Source organism: Pyxicephalus adspersus, chromosome 5 (assembly GCF_032062135.1).
Source record: "Pyxicephalus adspersus chromosome 5, UCB_Pads_2.0, whole genome shotgun sequence".
Lineage (NCBI taxonomy): Eukaryota > Metazoa > Chordata > Amphibia > Anura > Pyxicephalidae > Pyxicephalus > Pyxicephalus adspersus.
Genome location: NC_092862.1, coordinates 53,561,819 through 53,581,818, shown reverse-complemented (window position 1 = coordinate 53,581,818; position 20,000 = coordinate 53,561,819). Strand labels below are relative to the sequence as shown.

The window sequence follows — 20,000 nt, the reverse complement described above, 5'->3', positions numbered from 1 at the left end:
TTAACAATTACTGTACCTGCTACTGCTACCCTTCTGTTGTGATGTGTAAAGGCATTACCAGCATTTCTATGGCTGATCTTTTAGGAAGAAACTTTTACTCCAAAAGCAGAAAATGGCATCAATTGACAACAGAAGATATTATTCTGGTCTTCACCATTTACATTACACCACACTAATACTCATAGCAAAGCCAGGCAGCATGAAAACACACAACAGTCCTTAGGCCAATCAACAGCGGTAATGACATCAAGAAGAGGGTGGGTGAGCTACATGCTAAATGTTGCAGTGATAAACCGGGAAAATCAATAGCAAAACTTGGAAAAATGCAGATAAATGGGTGTGTGTGGGGAAGAACCTTTAATAAAAGGAAAATAGGGAGTGCAGTTACAGCTTTGTTTTTGTAGGTGGATTCTCAGTGCTGCCATGTTTATATTATACATAACCACCTGGTAAATCACCAATACTGGTTCAACCAAGTGCATATAAGCTGCTAGCCACTGAAACATAAATGACTAAATGCCTATGCTTTCGGGGATCTCTAGCACCTAAAGAAGCAATCCTTTGTATTACTTATCCTTTACATAAAGACAAATGCAGTTTAAGGAATTTGAGTTTAGATCCTGCAAACAAACAAAAGGCAATTGCAATGAAACGTCATTTTGTATGACACTCATTTCAGCATTGTATCTGAAGCCAAAACACTTTTCATTTTAGAGAAAGTAGGACATTCATAAAGTCCCTCTTGCCATCTGTATAGGGCATTTTCCCTTAAATTTTCTGGTAGGCACAATAGTAAGCAATAGGAAGTCTCTCCAGAGTGAGGATCCCTTTTACGTTGTTGTTACCAGAACAGATTTCCTACTCACATTCCGTTCAAAACCCAAAAGTTTAGTTTTGCTCTCATTTTCAGTCTCTGTGACAAAGGCAAAGCACATATTGAATATTCCTAAAAGGGACACATATGAAAACATTACAGTAATAAGGTTTAACTTTAGATTTAGCTAGAGGAGAAGTTTGAAGTTAAACTGAAAACTTAAACTATATTGTACAGAGGCTATCATCTAGGCCACTGTTCAAGTTAAAAGAGAACAATAGATAAGGTTTACTTTGAGAAAGTAAATAACCAAAATAAATGAAAGAAATCTTTTTTAAGTTACTTTGCTTTTGGAATATGGTTTAATAAACTGTGATGTGTTTTTCCTAATTCAGGGGCTAACCATGTTCTCTTGAGGTTTGATCAGTGTCTTGAACTGAGATGAACATTTCAGTCTTTCATTACTGCATGCGTTATACATTTCCTAAAACATCACTGACAGACAAGGTCCTAGAGTTTCATATAAGAAAGGACAGATGGAAAGGAACAGGTGAAAAGAAAAAATGACGGCAGTTCACAACGTTAAAAGAAAAAAGAAAACATTATTAAAATGAAAGAGCTTGCTAGCTATGTAAAGCAGAAACGTGCAAAGTTAAAAATAAAAAAAATCTTATTTTTTCTTTTTTTGGGAGAGTATGCACAGTGCAAAAATCTTTATATTGTTTGAGCATGTATACACCAACCATTTCTGACGTCATTTTATCTCCCTTTATTTGGGGTAGAACAAGTTAGATCCAATATGGTTTTTACCCTGAAAACATTTGAACAATATTGGTTCTAACAGAGTGGTAGCTAAAAAATATTTTTTATAGAAAAGACATTTTACTGCTTAATTTTGTTTAAAAAATATACATGTGTTCATCAATACTGTAAAATACTAAATTAAATAAATGTTGTAAAAATCCTGCCATACATGTGATTGTCTCTATTTTTCAATATGTATAATAGACTACAGAACCCTTTGCAGTTTAAAAAAAGGGTAATCATTTTTTCCTGTGAACATATACAGTATTTTAAATTATGCTGCATGCTTTCCCTTTAAGCAAACAACTCGCCTAAATTTAATTGTGGCACAAGACTCAAATAATAACCTTAATTTAGGTTTGCTGAAAGGTACAGATTCTCTAGAGCTTGTGATTCAGCCAATCAGGATGTGATCATATCACTTAGGTCTTCTCTGAACAGTAATAAATGATTTGGCGAATGATCATGATTTTTAATGTGCAGGATATTTACGACTGCAGTCAAGTGTAAGGAAAAAGGCTACAGGCAGTTGTAAAGTAAGCCCACATACTTTATACACATATCCTGAATGGATGAAATGTCATAAATATTTATATGCAAATTGAATAAGGTTTTTTTATATGCCAACATGAACACACAAACCTGAACCATGGCTAATATAAAAGCCCAACAATATGTGGTTTGTTAACTACGTATTTTTTTTACACAGTACTAAAAAAATAGAAAAAGAAAATTAATAATATCTTAGTATTTGTGCTGCCACTAATGAGTGTATAAAATATAAAAAGCAGAGTTATTGCATTTTTTAAATATCTACAGAAGAGAAATAGTTAAAGCTGTACAATAAATGAGTAAATATAAAGCTGTCCCATTTTACAAAACATGCATTGTAAAAGTACTAAGCCTGCTGTATCCTGGGTTTTAATTACATTACGTCAGTTTCTAAAGCCATATTTGGTGTCTACCTCCTTTCCTAGTGTGCCGGTGAGCATTATTGAGGCAGAAACTATTTCTAATGTCACAAACAGGGATCCCAATCCACCACAAGCAGGCTCATCCAGATACATTAGGCTTATAATTAAAAAAGAGTGTGAGCCCTAAAAAGGGTATAGCTGCTTAGACCCCCAAGACTTCACTGGAGAACCCTACAAGGAATGCTAAACTGTAAGGAGGCCAAAGGCTTTTCAGGAGCAATTTTTGCAAGGGAAGTTCCTCTGGCTGAAAATTAGGATGAAATTTGCATAGGTTAGTGAAAGCACAGTAAATCTTGGGATTACCAGAAATGGGGGCAAGAGGTTAAAGATGTGGAAGCATGAAGTGTAAAAAGAGGGCAGTGACCTAGCCATAAACTTGCCATGGGGGGGGGGGGGGGGGGGGTAAGGTAGTCCCGTAGCTGGATCTTGTGAGTTAACACAACCTGAAGCTCTCAAAGCACCTGGACCTGACACTAAGCAACACAGAGATGACGCCTTATCTCCCACATTACAACAAGAGAGATTTGGTGCTAGATGAAAGGACTATTAGGCTTGAGATTTCAAACCATCCCTTCACATTAATCCACTTTTTTTTTTTTTTTTTACCAGTTGGGAGGCAGAAACATTTACTACAGGGATCCGAGATCTTTTTTCAGGGCCAAAGCCCTCTCTTTGGATGAGCTACTTAAGTCTAATACAAGGATTCTTGGAATCAAGAATTTATATTTACGAGTAGGATCATAGTAGTAGGAAAAGTATTAAAGACATGCAGAGAATTGGGACTTCAACTTTGTCTGTCCACAAATTTCTGTTGTTTGAGTGAAGAATGCTAAACAGGTTCTTAAGTTTGCAACCCAATTTAAATAAACCAAACCAAACTGAGCTGTCAAATCAATGAGACAAAGGGTACAGTAATACAAATTTACACAAAAATAGTAATAGGTGTTAAAGAATTGGTCTCTTAACCCCCCTAGCGTTAATCCTGAGTGTGACTCGGGGTGGCTTTTACTTGCAAAAAGTGGTAATCCCGAGTCACACTCGGGGTAACTTTAAGAGCCCCCCTTACCTTTGCCCCACGCTCCAGCGGCGATCCGATGGTCCTGGTGTGATGCCTGGGCGCCGGTCCGTCAGGGGGTGTGGCTGGGAAATTTAAAAGCAGATTACTGAGTAATCTGCTTTTAAATAGCACTGGGTCCCGGCCACGCTGCTGCCCGCATCTCCAGAGAGATGCAAAGCACAATGCAGGACTTCTGCATTGTGCTTCACATCTCACTGCAGATGACAGCAGCAATAGCAAATTCCGGGGGTGGGCACCCCCCAGAATTTGCTATTGCTGCTGGCATCTGCAGTGAGATGTGAAGCACAATGCAGAAATCCTGCATTGTGCTTTGCATCTCTCTGGAGATGCCAGCACCAGCAGCTCCAGCGTCTGTGTACCTGTGTGAGGCAGGGCAGGGAAATCCCAACTCGCATCACCCGGGAGGATGAGTCATCTTCCGGGTGATGTGAGTGGTGATGTATTGGGGGGTGTGTCTGGGAGGGAAATTTAAAAGCAGATTACAATGTAATCTGCTTTTAAATAGTTTTTACAGTACAAAAACACCACACAACATGAAATAAAAATTATATTTTATTTTAAGATTACATTGTTACATTGTCTATTATTCCATTATTTTTTTAAATTATTATTTATAATTATGTATTATATTATAATTTATGATTAAAATATCATACCCGGGAGTTAATCCTAAGAATTACAGGCCCACAATATAAACAAAAATTTCTATGCAAAAAAAATAGGATCACTTTTTGCATCAAAAAACTGACAGAATTAGAATGCTAGGGGGGTTAAAGCTTGTAGTATTAAATGCAGTTACCTGTAATCACACCAAGGGCACATGTAAGGTTTTTCTCCAGTGTGGACCCGCTTGTGTCTTGTTAAATGGGACTGAGTTGCTGACGCAAAATTGCATTCATCACATTTAAATGGTTTCTCTCCTATTAAGAAAGCAAAAAAGAATGACATGACTATAAAAGCAACATCATTGTGCATTAAAATATTTTTTTTTAACTAGTAATCATAAATCATTGGTCTCATTTTGTTTAATATACCCATACCCTGGAGACAAGTGTAGCCTATTTATTGGATGTCACATACAACAGTGAAAAGTTGTTATATCACTTGCCTCCATCTTCCCAAATATTTGCATTAAGGAACCAGATTAGTAGATGGTCGACATATGCAGCTAGACAATTAAAATAATTACAATATAAACCATTATTTCCTTGTGGTTCAAGTTTTGGAAATATAATCAAGATTTAAAAACCAGGAACTATATGAACCAGTTCATAAGTGCTACATAACTGCATGAAGGTGTATATTACCCTAAACTAACATGCTTATCAAAATACATTATTTGCTAAAACAGAACACCAGGAAACAACTATGTGTCAAATTCCATTTTTATCTGAAAAGTATTTGTAATTCTGTACAGCAACCCTTATATTTTTCATACTTGTCAGAAGACAAACTGCTTTTGCATGCTAGTACAATAACAAAATACAAAAAATGGGTAATATGGACCATTTATAAGTTGTCAGACAGAAATTACTTTTTGGGACTATGATACTATTGTAAAAAAAGGTTTAGACCCCTGTCCATAACTCAAGTATCCAATTTGACATGGTTTTTGTACTAGACTTTTATTTTTTTATTTCTCTACCATGTCTGAAATAATGGGCTGAAGCTTGGAGCAGTTATTTTATTTCCATGTATTAACTGAAGCACTTGTTCATTGATGGTTTCACAGATTTGTGATCATTTCCTCTCCTCTTTCTCCGCCTCTGAGCTTACTCCCGGACTTTAAATGGGCAGTGCGTAATTAGTATTAATAGGGAACATTATTGAAATAAAGCTGGAAAGTCTCTCATCTGTAGCTGATCGTTTTAATATTCCTATTCTTACTTCCAGCGGCAGTACAGACTTTGCATTGACGTGACAATAATCATTTAGTTCATTTTCCATCCTTGATTTAAAATGTGGCTACGAAGAATCCATCATTTACATATACCATTCGATATTAGATACATTTACAGGTTGAGTAAATGTGCCCAGATAAAAATGAACTTTGGTCAAATGACTTTCCTGAATTCATTTGCATTACAGTGTCCCCCTTTCCTCTATGTTTATTGCACGCAACATTTTTTGGGTTGCTGCATTGTACATGGCTGGTAATCTTTTATAAATATTGCCAAACTCAGCATGTAAAAACTTCTTTTTCATGAAGATATCACTGGCAGCTTTGATTTCCACAAACAAATTTGAAACTATTATGAACCATGTAATAATTTACCAAAGAACGAAATGCATTGGAAGTGGGTAAAAAAAGTACCCCCTACCACTTCTATACGCAATAAGAGGGTAAGTAGCAGCCAGATGTACACGATAAAATAATCGTTAGCAAGTGTGACCATCATTAAAAAATGGATGCTTTGGCAATTAGCTGGTATGGATATTATTTAACAATATAAAATGAATTATATAAAGTGTGTGTGAAAAAAAGTACACCCTTAACACTTCCATGGTAATTAGAGAGTTAGGTGCTGCTAATCAAATGCACTGGATTAATTGATTGATTAGGCTAAAGTTTTGGCAGTTTGCTGGTTTCCAACCAATTTAAAGTCATTCATTCTACAGTTAGCTTATTCAGATGTGCAAAACTTTCAAAACAGCTGCCAATCTTTCCAGGAGTGAACAAATTCACCCCAAAGTCAGATGGTGCAAGGACAAATGTTCTTTTTAAACATGGCAGCATGGCTTAGGTTTGCAAAGTTGCTACTGAACAAACAAGACATCTGGAACAATACCCTTTGGACAGACGAGGCCAAAGTGAAGATGTCTGGTCATAACGCACAGTTTCATATTTAATGAAAAGAGAACGTACCATATCAGTTAAAAAAACTGCCATAGGGCCTGGGAAACTTGCAATTATTGAGTGGACCACAAACTTCTTTGTATACCAAAGTCTTCTAGAGCCAAATGTGAGACTTGTGTGACAATTCTGGACAGGCTTCAGATGAGTCAAGCAACAGATAATGATCCAAAGCACACTGGTAAATCTAAAACAGTATGGCTGCAAAAAAGAGATAAAAAAGTGGTGCAATCCCCTTTTGTTTGCTTTATGTATTGAACCCTTGGCAGCAAAAATTAGGGCCAATCCGGATATCCAAGGGGTTAAAGTGAGGGGTTTCTCTTACAAGATTTCGCTCTATGCGGACGATGTGCTTCTTACACTGACACATCCCACTATTACTCTGCCAAATCTGTGGTCTGAACTACACCTGTTTGGTGACGTCTCCGGTTATAAGGTGAATCCCTCTAAAACTGAGGCTCTACCTTTACACATACCAAGTCTACAACTTTCGGTGTTACAAAGCAGGTACTCCTTTAGGTGGCGGGAACGTTCCATTGGTTACTTAGGTACTCAGATAACGGCTACATACGGCCAGCTGTATCAGTGTAACTTTCCCCCCTTGTTCCTGGAACTACATAACTACTTGAATAAGTGGAAATTACACCCGTTGTCACTTTTGGGACGTATAGCCTTAGTGAAAATGATGCTTCTACCCAAACTTCTATATTTATTTGAGACCCTCCCAGTGCGGGTTCCAGTCCAGGCCTTGAAAAAACTACAGGCGGGTTTCTTGAACTTTATTTGGGCTAATAAGAGACATAGGCTCTCTAAGTCTGTAGTTTGTACACCGCGAGAGCTGGGAGGCCTAGGAGCTCCAGACCTTCTTAAATACTATGTGGCGGCCCACTTACGTTATCTGCCTTTCTGGACCTCATTTCACTCTGCCACTATTTGTAGGGAATTGGAGGAATCCTGGATCTTTCCAGTCCATCCTAATGTGATGCTTTGGAGCTCCTCCCTCCTACTGGCAGATAAAGATTTGCTCTCACCAATGCTGTTTACTAGGAATCTATGGCGGGCCTATAAAATTAAATACAGTTTATCCTCCACAGCATCGGTTCTAACATCTATTATTCACAACCCCCTATTGCCTGACAGTCTTACCAGAGGGATGTGGAAACCCTGGAGGGAGAAGGGATTGTTTCATATTCGGGATATATTGCATCCAGTGGAGAAAAGGTTGTTTTCCTTTGTGGAACTCCAAGCCAAGTTTGACCTCCCCCAAACAGCCTTTTTTGGGTATCTGCAGATCAGACATTACGCCCTCTCCCTCATACAGACACCTAAGTTTGCAGAAACTACTTCTTTTGAGAGGATATGCATGCTTGGCCCATATACTAAAGGTCTGGTTTCCTCAATTTACGGCCTCCTTCATACTAGTGTACGAGGGACTTATGGAAAATTTGCCTATATGAACACATGGGAATCTATTCTTGGTCGCTCCTTGGATAGTGAGGAGTGGTCAGACATCTGGGAAGCAGCGCATAAAAGCTCCATTTGTACGCTCTATAAGGAAAATTTATACAAAATACTATTTCGATGGTATCATACACCTGATGTTTTACACAGGTTGTTCCCCGCTGTGGATCCTACCTGTTGGCGATGTGGGACACAGCGGGGAACTTTGGAACATGTGTTTTGGTACTGTCCCATTATTCGGAGTTATTGGGACCAGGTTCATGCGCTGCTTCAGGACGTCACTCAACAACAAATGTCCCTAGACCTGCTTACTCATTTACTGGGGTTACCCTTAACGGGTCTCCCCAGACCTACTGGTAAACTAGTAGCACATGTCTTAGTGGCGGCCCGCACCCTGATACCGACCAGGTGGAAGTCCACTTTACCTCCCTCCTTGGAGGACCTATATACCCGCATACAAGATGTTCGCCTAATGGAATATCTTACTGCCCTTATACAAAACAAAGTGGATGGATTTGAAAAGATTTGGGATCCATGGGACACCTTCTATGCTCAACTGCAAGTTTAGGGTTTAGTCGTGCTCCACTTGCTCCGGTATACCTTCTCAATAATGCCCACCTGCCCCCCCCTCCACCCCCTCTTAATGCTCCTAAGGGATATTATTTTGACTGCTTTTATGCTCATGTTTGTTCTTTTTTTTTTTTTTCTATGGTTGTATGTTCCTTTTTTGTTTCTCTTTTCTTTTACTTTCTTTGTTGTGATTTGTTCCAACATTACTGGTGGAGATTCTACATTGGACTTTAGCCTTAACACTACTCAACAAAACATTTCTATTTTGGATGAGAACATATGTTCTTTTGGAGATTGTTGAGTATCTTGCTTCACCTGATGTATACTGATTATATTTACATTGTTCCTATTCCTGTATTGTTGTACTTCTTGTTTGTATTTACAAAAACTCAATAAAAACACAATTTAAAAAAAAAAGTGGTGCAATAAACTAGTCAAAATCCAGACCTTAACTCAATTGGAATGATGTTGCAGGAAGAAAGAAGTACATACACAAATGCCTGCAAACCTGAAGTGAAGTAAAGTTGTGAAGGATGGGGCAAAATTTCTCCAGGTGAAGACTGAAAGTCTTACAGAAATTCCAATTAATATACAATTATTGCTGCTAAAGGTGGTTCTACACGCTACTACATTATGGGGTGTACTTACCCTTTGTTTTTCACAAATGGTTTAATTCTTCTTCTTTTTTATTTACATAAATAATGGCACTGTGGAATCTGTTGTGTATTATTTTACACTGAAAATTGGACTTAAATCATTTTGACCATGCTGACCTGCCTATACGTCCTAATACGTAAAACAGACTTAAAAGAGGATGTACTTGATTGTAACTCTTTTTTTTTCCCAAGGGAGTTCCAAAACTCATTTCATACTGTTGTTGTTCACTGGAAAACATACAATGAAAACTAATATGAGGAAGGTGCTCCATACATTTACCCATGTATAGTAATCATCTTGCTAGTTAATCAAAGCTGGAGTGGGCTTTAACTTGGAAAAAATGATGGATGATAACATAGAATATACTTATAAAAAGCTAATATAAATTCCTCTTCTATTCAAAACTGAAGAGTGACTATCACTTTATTATATTACCCACAACTTTATCCCAGCTTTATCATTTCTCAAGATAAACTAGACAAACTATTTCAAACTTTGGTTCTCAGAGGTTAGAATATGCCAAATTGCTTCAATGGGACTGGCATTGCAAATATGTCCTTGGTGGTAGCATAGCCATATGCTGCGTCCCCCATTCCTTAGGGGATGAGCAGCCATAGATCAGATTAGAAGAGTGACTCACTTGCTTAGAGCTTGTGTTACCACCATATTTAGGGTCAGAACTACACTTCTTTATGTATATACTGCTGGAATGTCTTATACTGCTATCCGAGACTGCTTCTTCTTCATGTACAACTCTTTTTCTGAAGCAATGGCATCAATTACAAAGAATGGACAATCCCAGAGGGGCCAGAAGTTAACAAAAGCACTCACAACTACATGGAACATTATGATCTTTTTCTGCAATTGCCATCAAGTCAGCAATGATAAACTAAAACGTGCATAACACGTGTAATTAATTCCATTGGCTTCCAATATTTTGCTATAGTTATATTTATTATAAAGCATGATTTGACTGTAATGAAAGAAAAAAAAAAAGACACTCCCACAATGTCTTCCTACTTTTGTCTTGATATTGAGTACTGCTTGTTAAACTGGCAATGTAAAATCTTTCTGATGTATCCTCTCTTATTACTTTCCCTATAATTAATGAATGCTACTTGTCAGGTTTAGTTAAAAAAAAATCTAGTCATTTATGCCACAGATATCCTTCACATTGAAGACAGTCACATAATTCAGAAGTTCCGTTTGGTAGCTATTTGTCAATCATCTCTACTATAATTGGAGGTGGCTATGCTGTTGATTGAACAAAATACTACTATATGTCATGATGTCTCTTGAAGCTGTCAAGACTGTGTAGCCTATGAAGTACAAAGCAATCTTCAAATGAGTGATGAACTGACTAGGTGCTTCTATGATAGGAACAGAGTTGAAAAGGCTGCTTTTAATTCACACAACGGAGGAAACAGAGAGCTTGTCTGTCTCCACCATGTGAAAAATGATACAGAATACAAAAAACAAAAAAGTTTAATCACTATCACAATTATTATGTAACATAATTATTTTAAAATTTGATATGGGGTTTCTTAACTAAAGAAAACATAGATTTTGCTGTGGTTAGTTTGTAGCAAGCACAAAGTGCTTGTACATTTAACATACATATAAATTTATACATTCCTTACTTCATCATATGATTAAAAATGTCCATGTTACATGAATGTATTTACTGTTGGGGGTCACAGCTAGTCATTTATTAAAGCCAAAAAACAAAACCCCAATGAACGAGAAGAGTATTTCAACACTGGCGAATGGGCTTTGGTTGAATTCACTGGTAAATTCACAGTATACAGTCATGAGTAAGAGAAAGTACACTCTTTTTCAATTCTAAGGTTTTACAGTCAATACTAAGGTATCAGGACATAATAAAAAAAAAACATTGGATACCTAACAGGCTAAAATAAAACCAAAAGGTAGGTATTAAACAGCACAAAACAGATTTCACTTTATAATTTGGGCACGTTCCGCACACACACAGGAACAGCTCTGTGCCCATATTAAGTGGTCCCTGCCACGTCCACAAGGGTAAATGCAATTCCCTACTTTTCTTCAGTAGCTTGTAGTATCATCTTCAGCAGCAATAACTTTAAGCTATTATTTTCTGAATTACTTATCAGTCTCACATTGTTGTGGAAGAATTTTGCCCACTCTTCTTTACAACATTGCTTTAGTTATTTGAGGCTTGCAGGCATTCGTTTGTTCACAGCTTTCTTAAGGTCATGTCACAGTCTTTTATTTGGGTTGAGATCTGGACTTGACTGGGCTATTGCAACACTTGGATTCTCTTCTTTTTCAGGAATTCTGTTGTAGAGTTTGCTGGTGTACTCGAGATCATTGTCCAGTTGAATAACTCAAGTGACACAGATAGCCTCATATTTTACTCTAGAAAACTTAGTATACAGAGGAGTTCATGGTCAATTCAATGACTGCAAGGTCTTATGGCTGTAAAACAAGCCAAAACCAACACCTCTCCATCGCTGTGCTAGACAGTAAGTACTTTGATAAGTACTAACATGCCGTTTGGATTTCCCCAGATGGGACGTTGTGCATTTTGGCCAAACATCTCCAATTTTTCTCCTCTGTCCTTTTGTTCCAGAAGTTTTGTGGTTTGTTCAGGTGCATCTTTACAAACCTAAGCCATGTGGCCATGTTTATTTCAGAGAAAATAAACATGGATTAAACTACGGCTTGTTCTTTCAAGCAAGCCAGTTTAATCGGGATCCAGCTACTGTGATTTATGCTGTTTCTGGAAGAACTGCATGGTCTGACCTTAGAGTTTGCAGGGCCATCCACTCCTAGAAGGATTGGTAAGTGTCCTAATGTTTTGCTCTGGTGGACAAGCTTTCTCACTGTGGAATGATGGACTTCCAAGCTGTTTGGAAATAGCCTCATAACCCTTCCCAGACTGATGGGCAGCATCAATTGCTTCTCTAAGATAATTGCTAATGTCCTCCTCCTTTGAGTTGCGGTAACACACACATGAATGCTCTAGACCAGCAAACTATTGTTATTTTACAGGCACAAGGACTATGGCATCCAAGTTGAGAATATTCAGATCCTAGTTGGCTATGCATCTTTAAGCCCCTCTAGCAGTTATTACAGTTACACCAAACATTCATCTCATATGACTTGGCACACAGCATCATTGTTTTTGCAATTCCTTTAAATGTGTGTATTTTTATTGGAATGCCACTTAGTATAGATTTGTTTTTCACTTTTCTTGAACCACCTTTCTTGAACTGCCTGTCAGCAGTTCCCCACCCAATTGTCGCTTATTACCTTTATCTTGCCCCCCAATATGATCCAATCAGTATGCTCCTACATATCATTGAGCATGCTTATTGGTGAAGTAGCATCCACTAATTTGTTCTTTGAAGCAGTGCACTAGTGACAATATTTATTGGGTTTGCTTACATATTGGTTTTAGAACCTGGGATGTGCTAGGTAAGTGCTCCCAACCCATTTGCTACAGACCACAAAGCAAAGGAACAATCTAATTTGTTTTAAAAAAATGAAATAAGTGCCTGAATTCTGTATTTATATTAGCTTTCTGCAATCCCAAGCACAGAAAAATCCAAATAATCCATCCTAATATTACTAATTAGCAAAAAGCTTAGATTTTCATAAAATCTCCCTCCATGTACATACATTTTAAATGCTAATATATCAAAATATATCTGCCCAGGTATCTGCTGTTTGCCTAAAGGTGTAAACAGCACAGACAATAATGGGAGAACATTCTCAGCACATCCTCTGGCTTTTGTTTTGAATGTGAAAACAAAAAAGCAAATGACCAACCTGTGTGCTGCCTCCGATGCTTCGTAAGGGCGTGACGGGTCCCACCAGCAAAGCCACAAAGGTCACACAAGAACGACTTCTCGCCTGTTGCAACAATAAACAGATGTAAGATTGCAGAGGTCACAGATCGTTAAAACATATCTATCAAGCCTTTCAGGGTTACTAATTCCTCCAATCAAATGTTTCCATGTAAATATGTCAAATGGGAATGAAATTACCACTGCGGTTTATTGACTGTGATAAAATCTGAAAAGCACCACTGAACATAATTACATACTTGTCAGACCCATAAAAATTAGCTTTATTATCAATGGAATGGTTTTGTACAACTTCATTTCTGTTAGATGCCTTCCAGATGGGGCTGCTTTATGCACTTGAACAGTTTTTATGCATACCCTGATTTTTTTTTTACAATTCCCATACATCTGGCCTTTCTGAGCACACTAAATATTGTCTAAAATGTAGAATACAAATGCACGTTATAGCATTATAATCTGGATTTACTAACACACTATGTTTCGTATGTTATTAGATACATTCATTTTTTTCATCTGCACCAAGGAAAAGTATTGTCAGCAAAATAATAAAACGTTATGTATTGTTAACCCTAATGAAATGTTTGAAAGGTCATAAAAAAAAGGCAAACAAGTTCTCACAACTTACATTATATCACTTATTTTAATAAGGCATGATTGCCTTTACTCCTCAAAAATATTAGTGATTATTTTTTCTTCCAATGGTAAACAGGGTGAATGCTCTACGAAATCACATCCAAATGTTTTATACACAGTGCCCAAAGTAAAGAAACGATTATCAATTGATTACAATGCATTTTTAATCATTTTTAGGCATATTTAAAACATTGATTAAAGGTAATTGCTACTAACCATATGCTCGGATTTAAAAAAATGGACTAAGTTGTCCATCATTTTTTCTCAAATTCCATAAAGCAGAACTGCAAAGTAACACACACAAACACATTTTCCTAGCAAAGTTGCCTGCAGAATGTCTGACCCTCTCCTCAATTAAATCTACTTTGGTGATGGCAAGCCTCATTCACCTGCTTTTTTGATCCCAGATACAAGAACCTGAGCTCATAGCTCTGTTGCACAGAACAAAACATGTAAAGGTTGCACAGGGCAGAGGTATGAGCCACTCACTTCTAAAAGACAAAAATAGGACGGTCCTTTATAACATCACTAGATGGGCCAGAACACACCACGTTACTTGGTTTTACTGGTGAAAATTATTTTTAAATATATCTTAGACTGCTTGTATTTAAACCTTGTTTTTTTCTATGTTGTATTCAATCAATATTACATATTATGATTGAGGTAAAGCTCTGCAATTGACTTGAATCTCAATAGATTTTACCACTAAATTTATTCCAAATATCAGTCATAACACAAAAAGTGGTTTTCATTTCTTTACAATGTTTAACCAATTCAGAAAAAAAAAAAAAGACAAAGAACAACTCCATCCTGTCCGAACAAGTTTTAATTGACATTCTACCCATTCATCACATTGAATTGAAATCATCCGATCAATTGAAAAATTTCAACTGTACAACAATGTTAAAGCTGAACTGTAGCCCTACCTTCTATTTTGCATTAGATTCTTACTTATACTGAAAAACCTACTCTAAATTTCAATGCACATCATGAGCTACCCAAGTATGCATTGGAAGCTACAGCAAGTGTGATACAGGCCACCTAATTTCCTGTGTGCAGGTCATTCAGCATCACCTAGCCCTTACAAGCGTTACTGTCCTTGACCCACCTTTTTCATTAATAGGTCTTCGTTTTTTGAAATCACAGAGGCTCAGCATCACATGTTTGTGTTACCCAAAACAGGCAGCTTTTTTCAAAAAGCTATGTACAGCCCCTACTACCAGCCATGGTCTGCCTGCTCTGTATTACACTGTAAAGACTATACTGCTCCACAGCATCCAGTGAAATCAGAGTTTAATTTTCCAGATGTACGTTTAAATTCTGATCTGAAATTTCATTGGTTTCTAGGTGCAAACACTGGCCAGTAAACAGTACTCCCTATTTCTCTGCCAATGGATGTCCTGTAACCTGAACATATCCCATACTCTTCGGAGACTTAAAATGTGCCAAATTCACCACCATACTATGCAGCACAGCCTCCAGAAATGTAAGGTTCTTGAGATAGCAAAATCAGTCCTCCCAAAACATTTTGATGTTTGAGGTCAGGACTTTGATAAGGCCATTGCAATTATTGTTGAATGAGATTATTGTCCTGCTGCAAAATTTTAAGAAAGGCTGTATTTGCTTTATGTTACTGTAGACCTTCTACACTGCATATGCCAAATTAAACAATGAATGGCTGAAAATGAAAATGTCAAAAAACAATGCAATAAAGATGAAAAAAAAAAAAAAAGGTTTTGCTTGCCCCAGTATACCTGTTTTTTCCCCATTGTTAGTGTTAAATGTACATGGCATATGTTTTTCTTTGCAAGCAAAGTGTGTGCACAGAGGGATCACAAAGGCAAAGCCAGCATACCCTACAAGTCCCACGATCCATTGGAACATTTGTGCTGGCAATAGATGTCGGGATTAGGAAAATGTAGATGAGTGGGAGAGGCCAGAAGTCTCTTGACATATCAAGAAAATGTATGCTGTCAGGGAAGGGTAGGACAGACTGGGAGTCTAAGCACCCAAGGTCCTCCACACTATAGCAAGCAGTGATTTAAATGTGTTGCTGCCCATGTAATATATGTACTAAGATGAAGATACACAGTGTAACTTCTTTATTCTGCTTACTCTGATTTCACATCCAACTTTTAGTGTCTCATAATATGTATTAGAAGCTGCATCAAAGTCAGAGAGGAACCCTTCCATACCATACCCAACTGTTTCTGGTAGACATTGGTTAGGATGGTTAGCATTAAAATGTAGTTTACTTTCGAATGCCCACTCCTCAAGGCTGACATCCACCCTGCCCGGCATTTTGATAATACATAACTTCTCCAATCGGGGCTGAGAGATCTTCGGAGAGTTACCGAGGCAGGGTGCCGTGGTGTTTTGAGAAAGTTATGCACGGCACCCAGCTGGTCCTTCCCCCGCCAACCATTGTATGTATTGAAAAAAAAATTATGATGATGGGGGGGATTGAATTTTACCTCTAGCTTAAACAGGCTCTTTCTGAATAACCAAATAATAACAACCATTTCATATCTACTTCCGCAGAGCCCCTGACCCTTCCCCAATACCTGGCCTCAGTTTGGTCCTGCGCCATCCTGGATTCGTTCTTGGTTTTGCAAGAACGGGTGACCTATCCTCCTGTAATTGTTAAAAAAAAAGGGTGCCGATCTCACTGCGCATGCCTAAGATTGGCACTTTTTTTTATTTTTCCATTTTTGGAGTGAAAATCTGCACTGGCCCACTTTAATAGAAAGAAAAATTCAATGATTCACTAAACCCTATTACATTTCTAAGAGCTCTAAGACAATTGATATGATAAATGGTATTTTCTTTGGCACAAACACCTTGTTCAGTTCGGCTAATAAATGGTGCTGCTCTTGATATGACATTTTGGAAATTCAGTTTACTCACATGACAGAATTGTCAAAACATAAATAATAAAGTTCTAAGCAATCAATGTTATGTTCAAAAAATTATCACAAAACATGACAAAGTTTTTCATATACAAATAACAGTAGTCCTCCGTTTCCCTTCCTTGAAAAGGAACCCCAAAAAACTGGCTTGACATTTTTTCAGATTTATACAGATGGACTTTCAAGACAATATAAATAACAGGGCAGTAGAAGCCACTATAAGCCATATCCATCATCCATTACCAAAACTTGTGTGCAACAGCTCACCCACAATATTACAAGCATCCAGAAAGAAAGCAGCAAATTGGATTCTACACTAATACTAACTTTAACTTTGTTAGCAAACCATGGACCCAACCGGGATGCTCACATTAGAGTGTAAGGATGTTGTTAGGGTCCACGGTTTGTGTGCATCAATAAAATGTCATTTTCAAGAAAGAGTAAAGCTAAATGGAATTAAAAAGCAGCTTTACCTAGGTATTAACATTTTTTTTGTCATGCCTTACATGCAAAAAATGTTGATTCGAATGACTGTCAACTCAGTTACTATTAGGGATGTAACAAGACATCGGTATCTGGTGCCTGGGACCAAGGCAACTATTATTAAGTATTAAGTATTATTAATTGTGGCATACAGCCCCAATAGGAGGAATACATATAATAATTGGCATAAAAAATGGGGTTTATAATATAGATATATTTATAAAACCCCATTTTTGGTGCCAATAATTATTTGTACTATTAGGATAGCACATATATTGCTGATGTAGGGATAAAGTGCCTTGGGTAAATTAATATACTACTAACTACATTAAATCAACCATTAAATTACAAAACAAATTCCATCGGCTACACTAAAATCTTTAAACATGTTCCACTACACCATTGTTTCCAATAAGGAGATTCAATTGCAGTGCATTTTAACAACCTTTTTAGAGACCTGTATGGTTTACTTATACATAACAATTAAACTGTCTGGGCAGAACCAGACATGGGGACAGTTCTATTTTGTGAGAAAACTGAATTGTCAAGAGATCATATGACCTATTATAAGCGTTTTCTTCCTCAACTCTCTGGCCCCTTTTTGACGGCCTTCAACGCACTTCTCAGGAACACCCACTACCTGCTGACTCCTCCAGGGCCCATATCACAGTCATCCTGAAACCAGACAAAGATGCTACGTTGTGTGCAAACTATCGCCCCCGATATCGCTTTTGAATTGCGATACTAAGCTTTTTTCTAGCATCTTGGCGCAAAGGCTAACCCATCCTTCACCGCCTTATCCATTCAGACCAGAGTGCTTTTCCTCCCATTTAGAGAGGCAAGGGATAGCACTACTCGCACGCTGAACTTGATCCACTACGTGACTGTACACAAAATTCCTTCAATGATCTTCTCGGCTGACGCCGAAAAAGCATTCGCTTACGTGAACTGGACCTATATATGCTCCAAGTCCTTAATTTTATAGGCATTCCTAGCAAGCTGTTTACGTGGATACAGGCCCTTTATAGGAACCCCACCGCTTCTGTTCGAGTTATTGGACTTCTTTCCCGTCCGTTCTCTATTGCAAATGGCACAAGACAGGGATATCTGTTGTCTCCCTTACTCTTTATTCTGCTCCTTGAACCCTTACTAGGCCATATTCGCAGGAATCCGGATATTAAGGGTGTTAGGGTAGGTTCCATTGATCACAAAATGCATGTGTATGCGGACGATCTTCTCTTTTATATTACTGTTCCCCAGGTGACCCTTCCCAACTTACTACTAGAGTTGCGTCGTTATGCTCAGTTCTACGACTATAAAATCAATCTCCAAAAATCAGAGGTGTTGGACATTACCCTGAGACACGGAAAGTGTTAGCACCCTCCTTCCCGTTTAAATGGGCTCAAGGTTTTGTCAGATACCTGGGCACTAATATCCCTGCTGACCTTAGAAGAGTAGTAGAATTGAACTTTGTACCACTACTTAACGTCATACACAGCGATCTCCAGCGATGGCGACAACAGACCTTTTCCTGGTTTGGCAATATCTTAAAAATGAACATCATGCCACGTCTTCTCTACTTACTGCAAACGTTACCTGTACGTATTCCTCTTCGTTTGCTGCAAAAAAATTTGCTCTGAATTCCTGAGATTCCTTTGGAACACTAAAACACCTTGTCTTAACAAATTCATTCTTCGACTTCCAAAGGATCAGGGGGGGATGGCTTTCCCAGACCCAATACTGTACCACAGGGCGGTACATCTGACCCGTTTGGTAGACTGGTGCAGACACGCCAGCTTTAAGGGATGGGTGACCCTGGAGGACGCGCAGTCCCCTATAATGCTAAGTGTAGCGGCATGGTCCCAAGTTGAGGACACGGTTGCCCTACGCCGACACCCTCTGATAGGTGAGACGCTTAGAGTGGTGACGAGGTATTTCCGCACGGAAAGAATTACTGTGTTCCCCTCCCCTATGTCCCCTATTCTAGGTCGCCCCAAGTTTCCGACTAGCAGAAGAGACCCCGTATATAGGATCTGGATTTAGAGCGGTATCTATCGGGCTATCCATTTCTTACACCATTCCCTCTGGTCCACTACGGACCAGCTCCAAGTGGACCATTCCCTTCCGAGTCTGGGTATCTGGAGGACAATACAATTCAACCCTTTATTAAGTCACTGCCACCGGCACAGGATTTTGGCCGCCCCCTTGGCTTGCTAGAGAGTATATGTGTAAATGGCGATCCCTTGAGAGGAGTGCTTTCCCATACGTATAAAATGCAACTGACAGCTCAGGACCCTTCAATGCCATATTTTGTCACTAAATGGGAGAGAGATCTAGGTATTAAATTTACCAAAGATCAAATAGAGTGTATGGTTTATTACGGGCACAAAGGCTCTATCAGCAATCGTTATCAGGAGACTATTACAAAGTGCTTACCAGGTGGTATAGAACCCCTGATCGGCTGGCGAAACTCTTTCCACACAGTAGCTCAGCGTGTTGGCGTTGTGGGCAACACACAGGTACGCTGTTACACATATTTTGGACCTGCCCTAGTCTAGCTTCATTCTGGGTGGCGGTTGCTGATATTGTGCAAAAGCTGACAGAAGTGTGGATACGGGATAAACCGGAGCTTGTTCTGCTCCATGTATCAGCAATGTCGAGGAAATGCTATAAAAGGTCGCTGCTGCGCCATCTGTTAAATGCGGCCAAGGCCTGCATCCCCCCGCTGTGGAGACAAACTGCTCCGCCTACTGTACCGCAATGGTTGACCAGGATAAACAATATTCAATATATGGAGGAGCTTGTGAGTGCAGGGGACCGTTCTACACGTAGATTAATACGTACCTGGTATTAATAGGACGAATTTAAGACCAATGCAGATTATTTGCGGCTGCTCCGCCCACTACCATGAG

At 38.5% G+C, this 20,000-nt stretch overlaps 1 protein-coding gene across 3 annotated transcripts in view; it reads right to left on the bottom strand.

The window, feature by feature from the left end:
• Positions 1–20,000, bottom strand: part of ZNF407 (zinc finger protein 407) — a 275,487-nt gene that overhangs the window by 81,656 nt on the left and 173,831 nt on the right. For all 3 annotated transcript variants that reach the window (XM_072411522.1, XM_072411521.1, XM_072411523.1), the window contains 2 exons: positions 13,026–13,109; positions 4,470–4,590 (listed from right to left, as the gene is read on the bottom strand). In XM_072411522.1, coding sequence (XP_072267623.1) covers positions 4,470–4,590; positions 13,026–13,109 — 205 coding nt within the window. The remainder of the gene's footprint in view (positions 1–4,469; positions 4,591–13,025; positions 13,110–20,000) is intronic.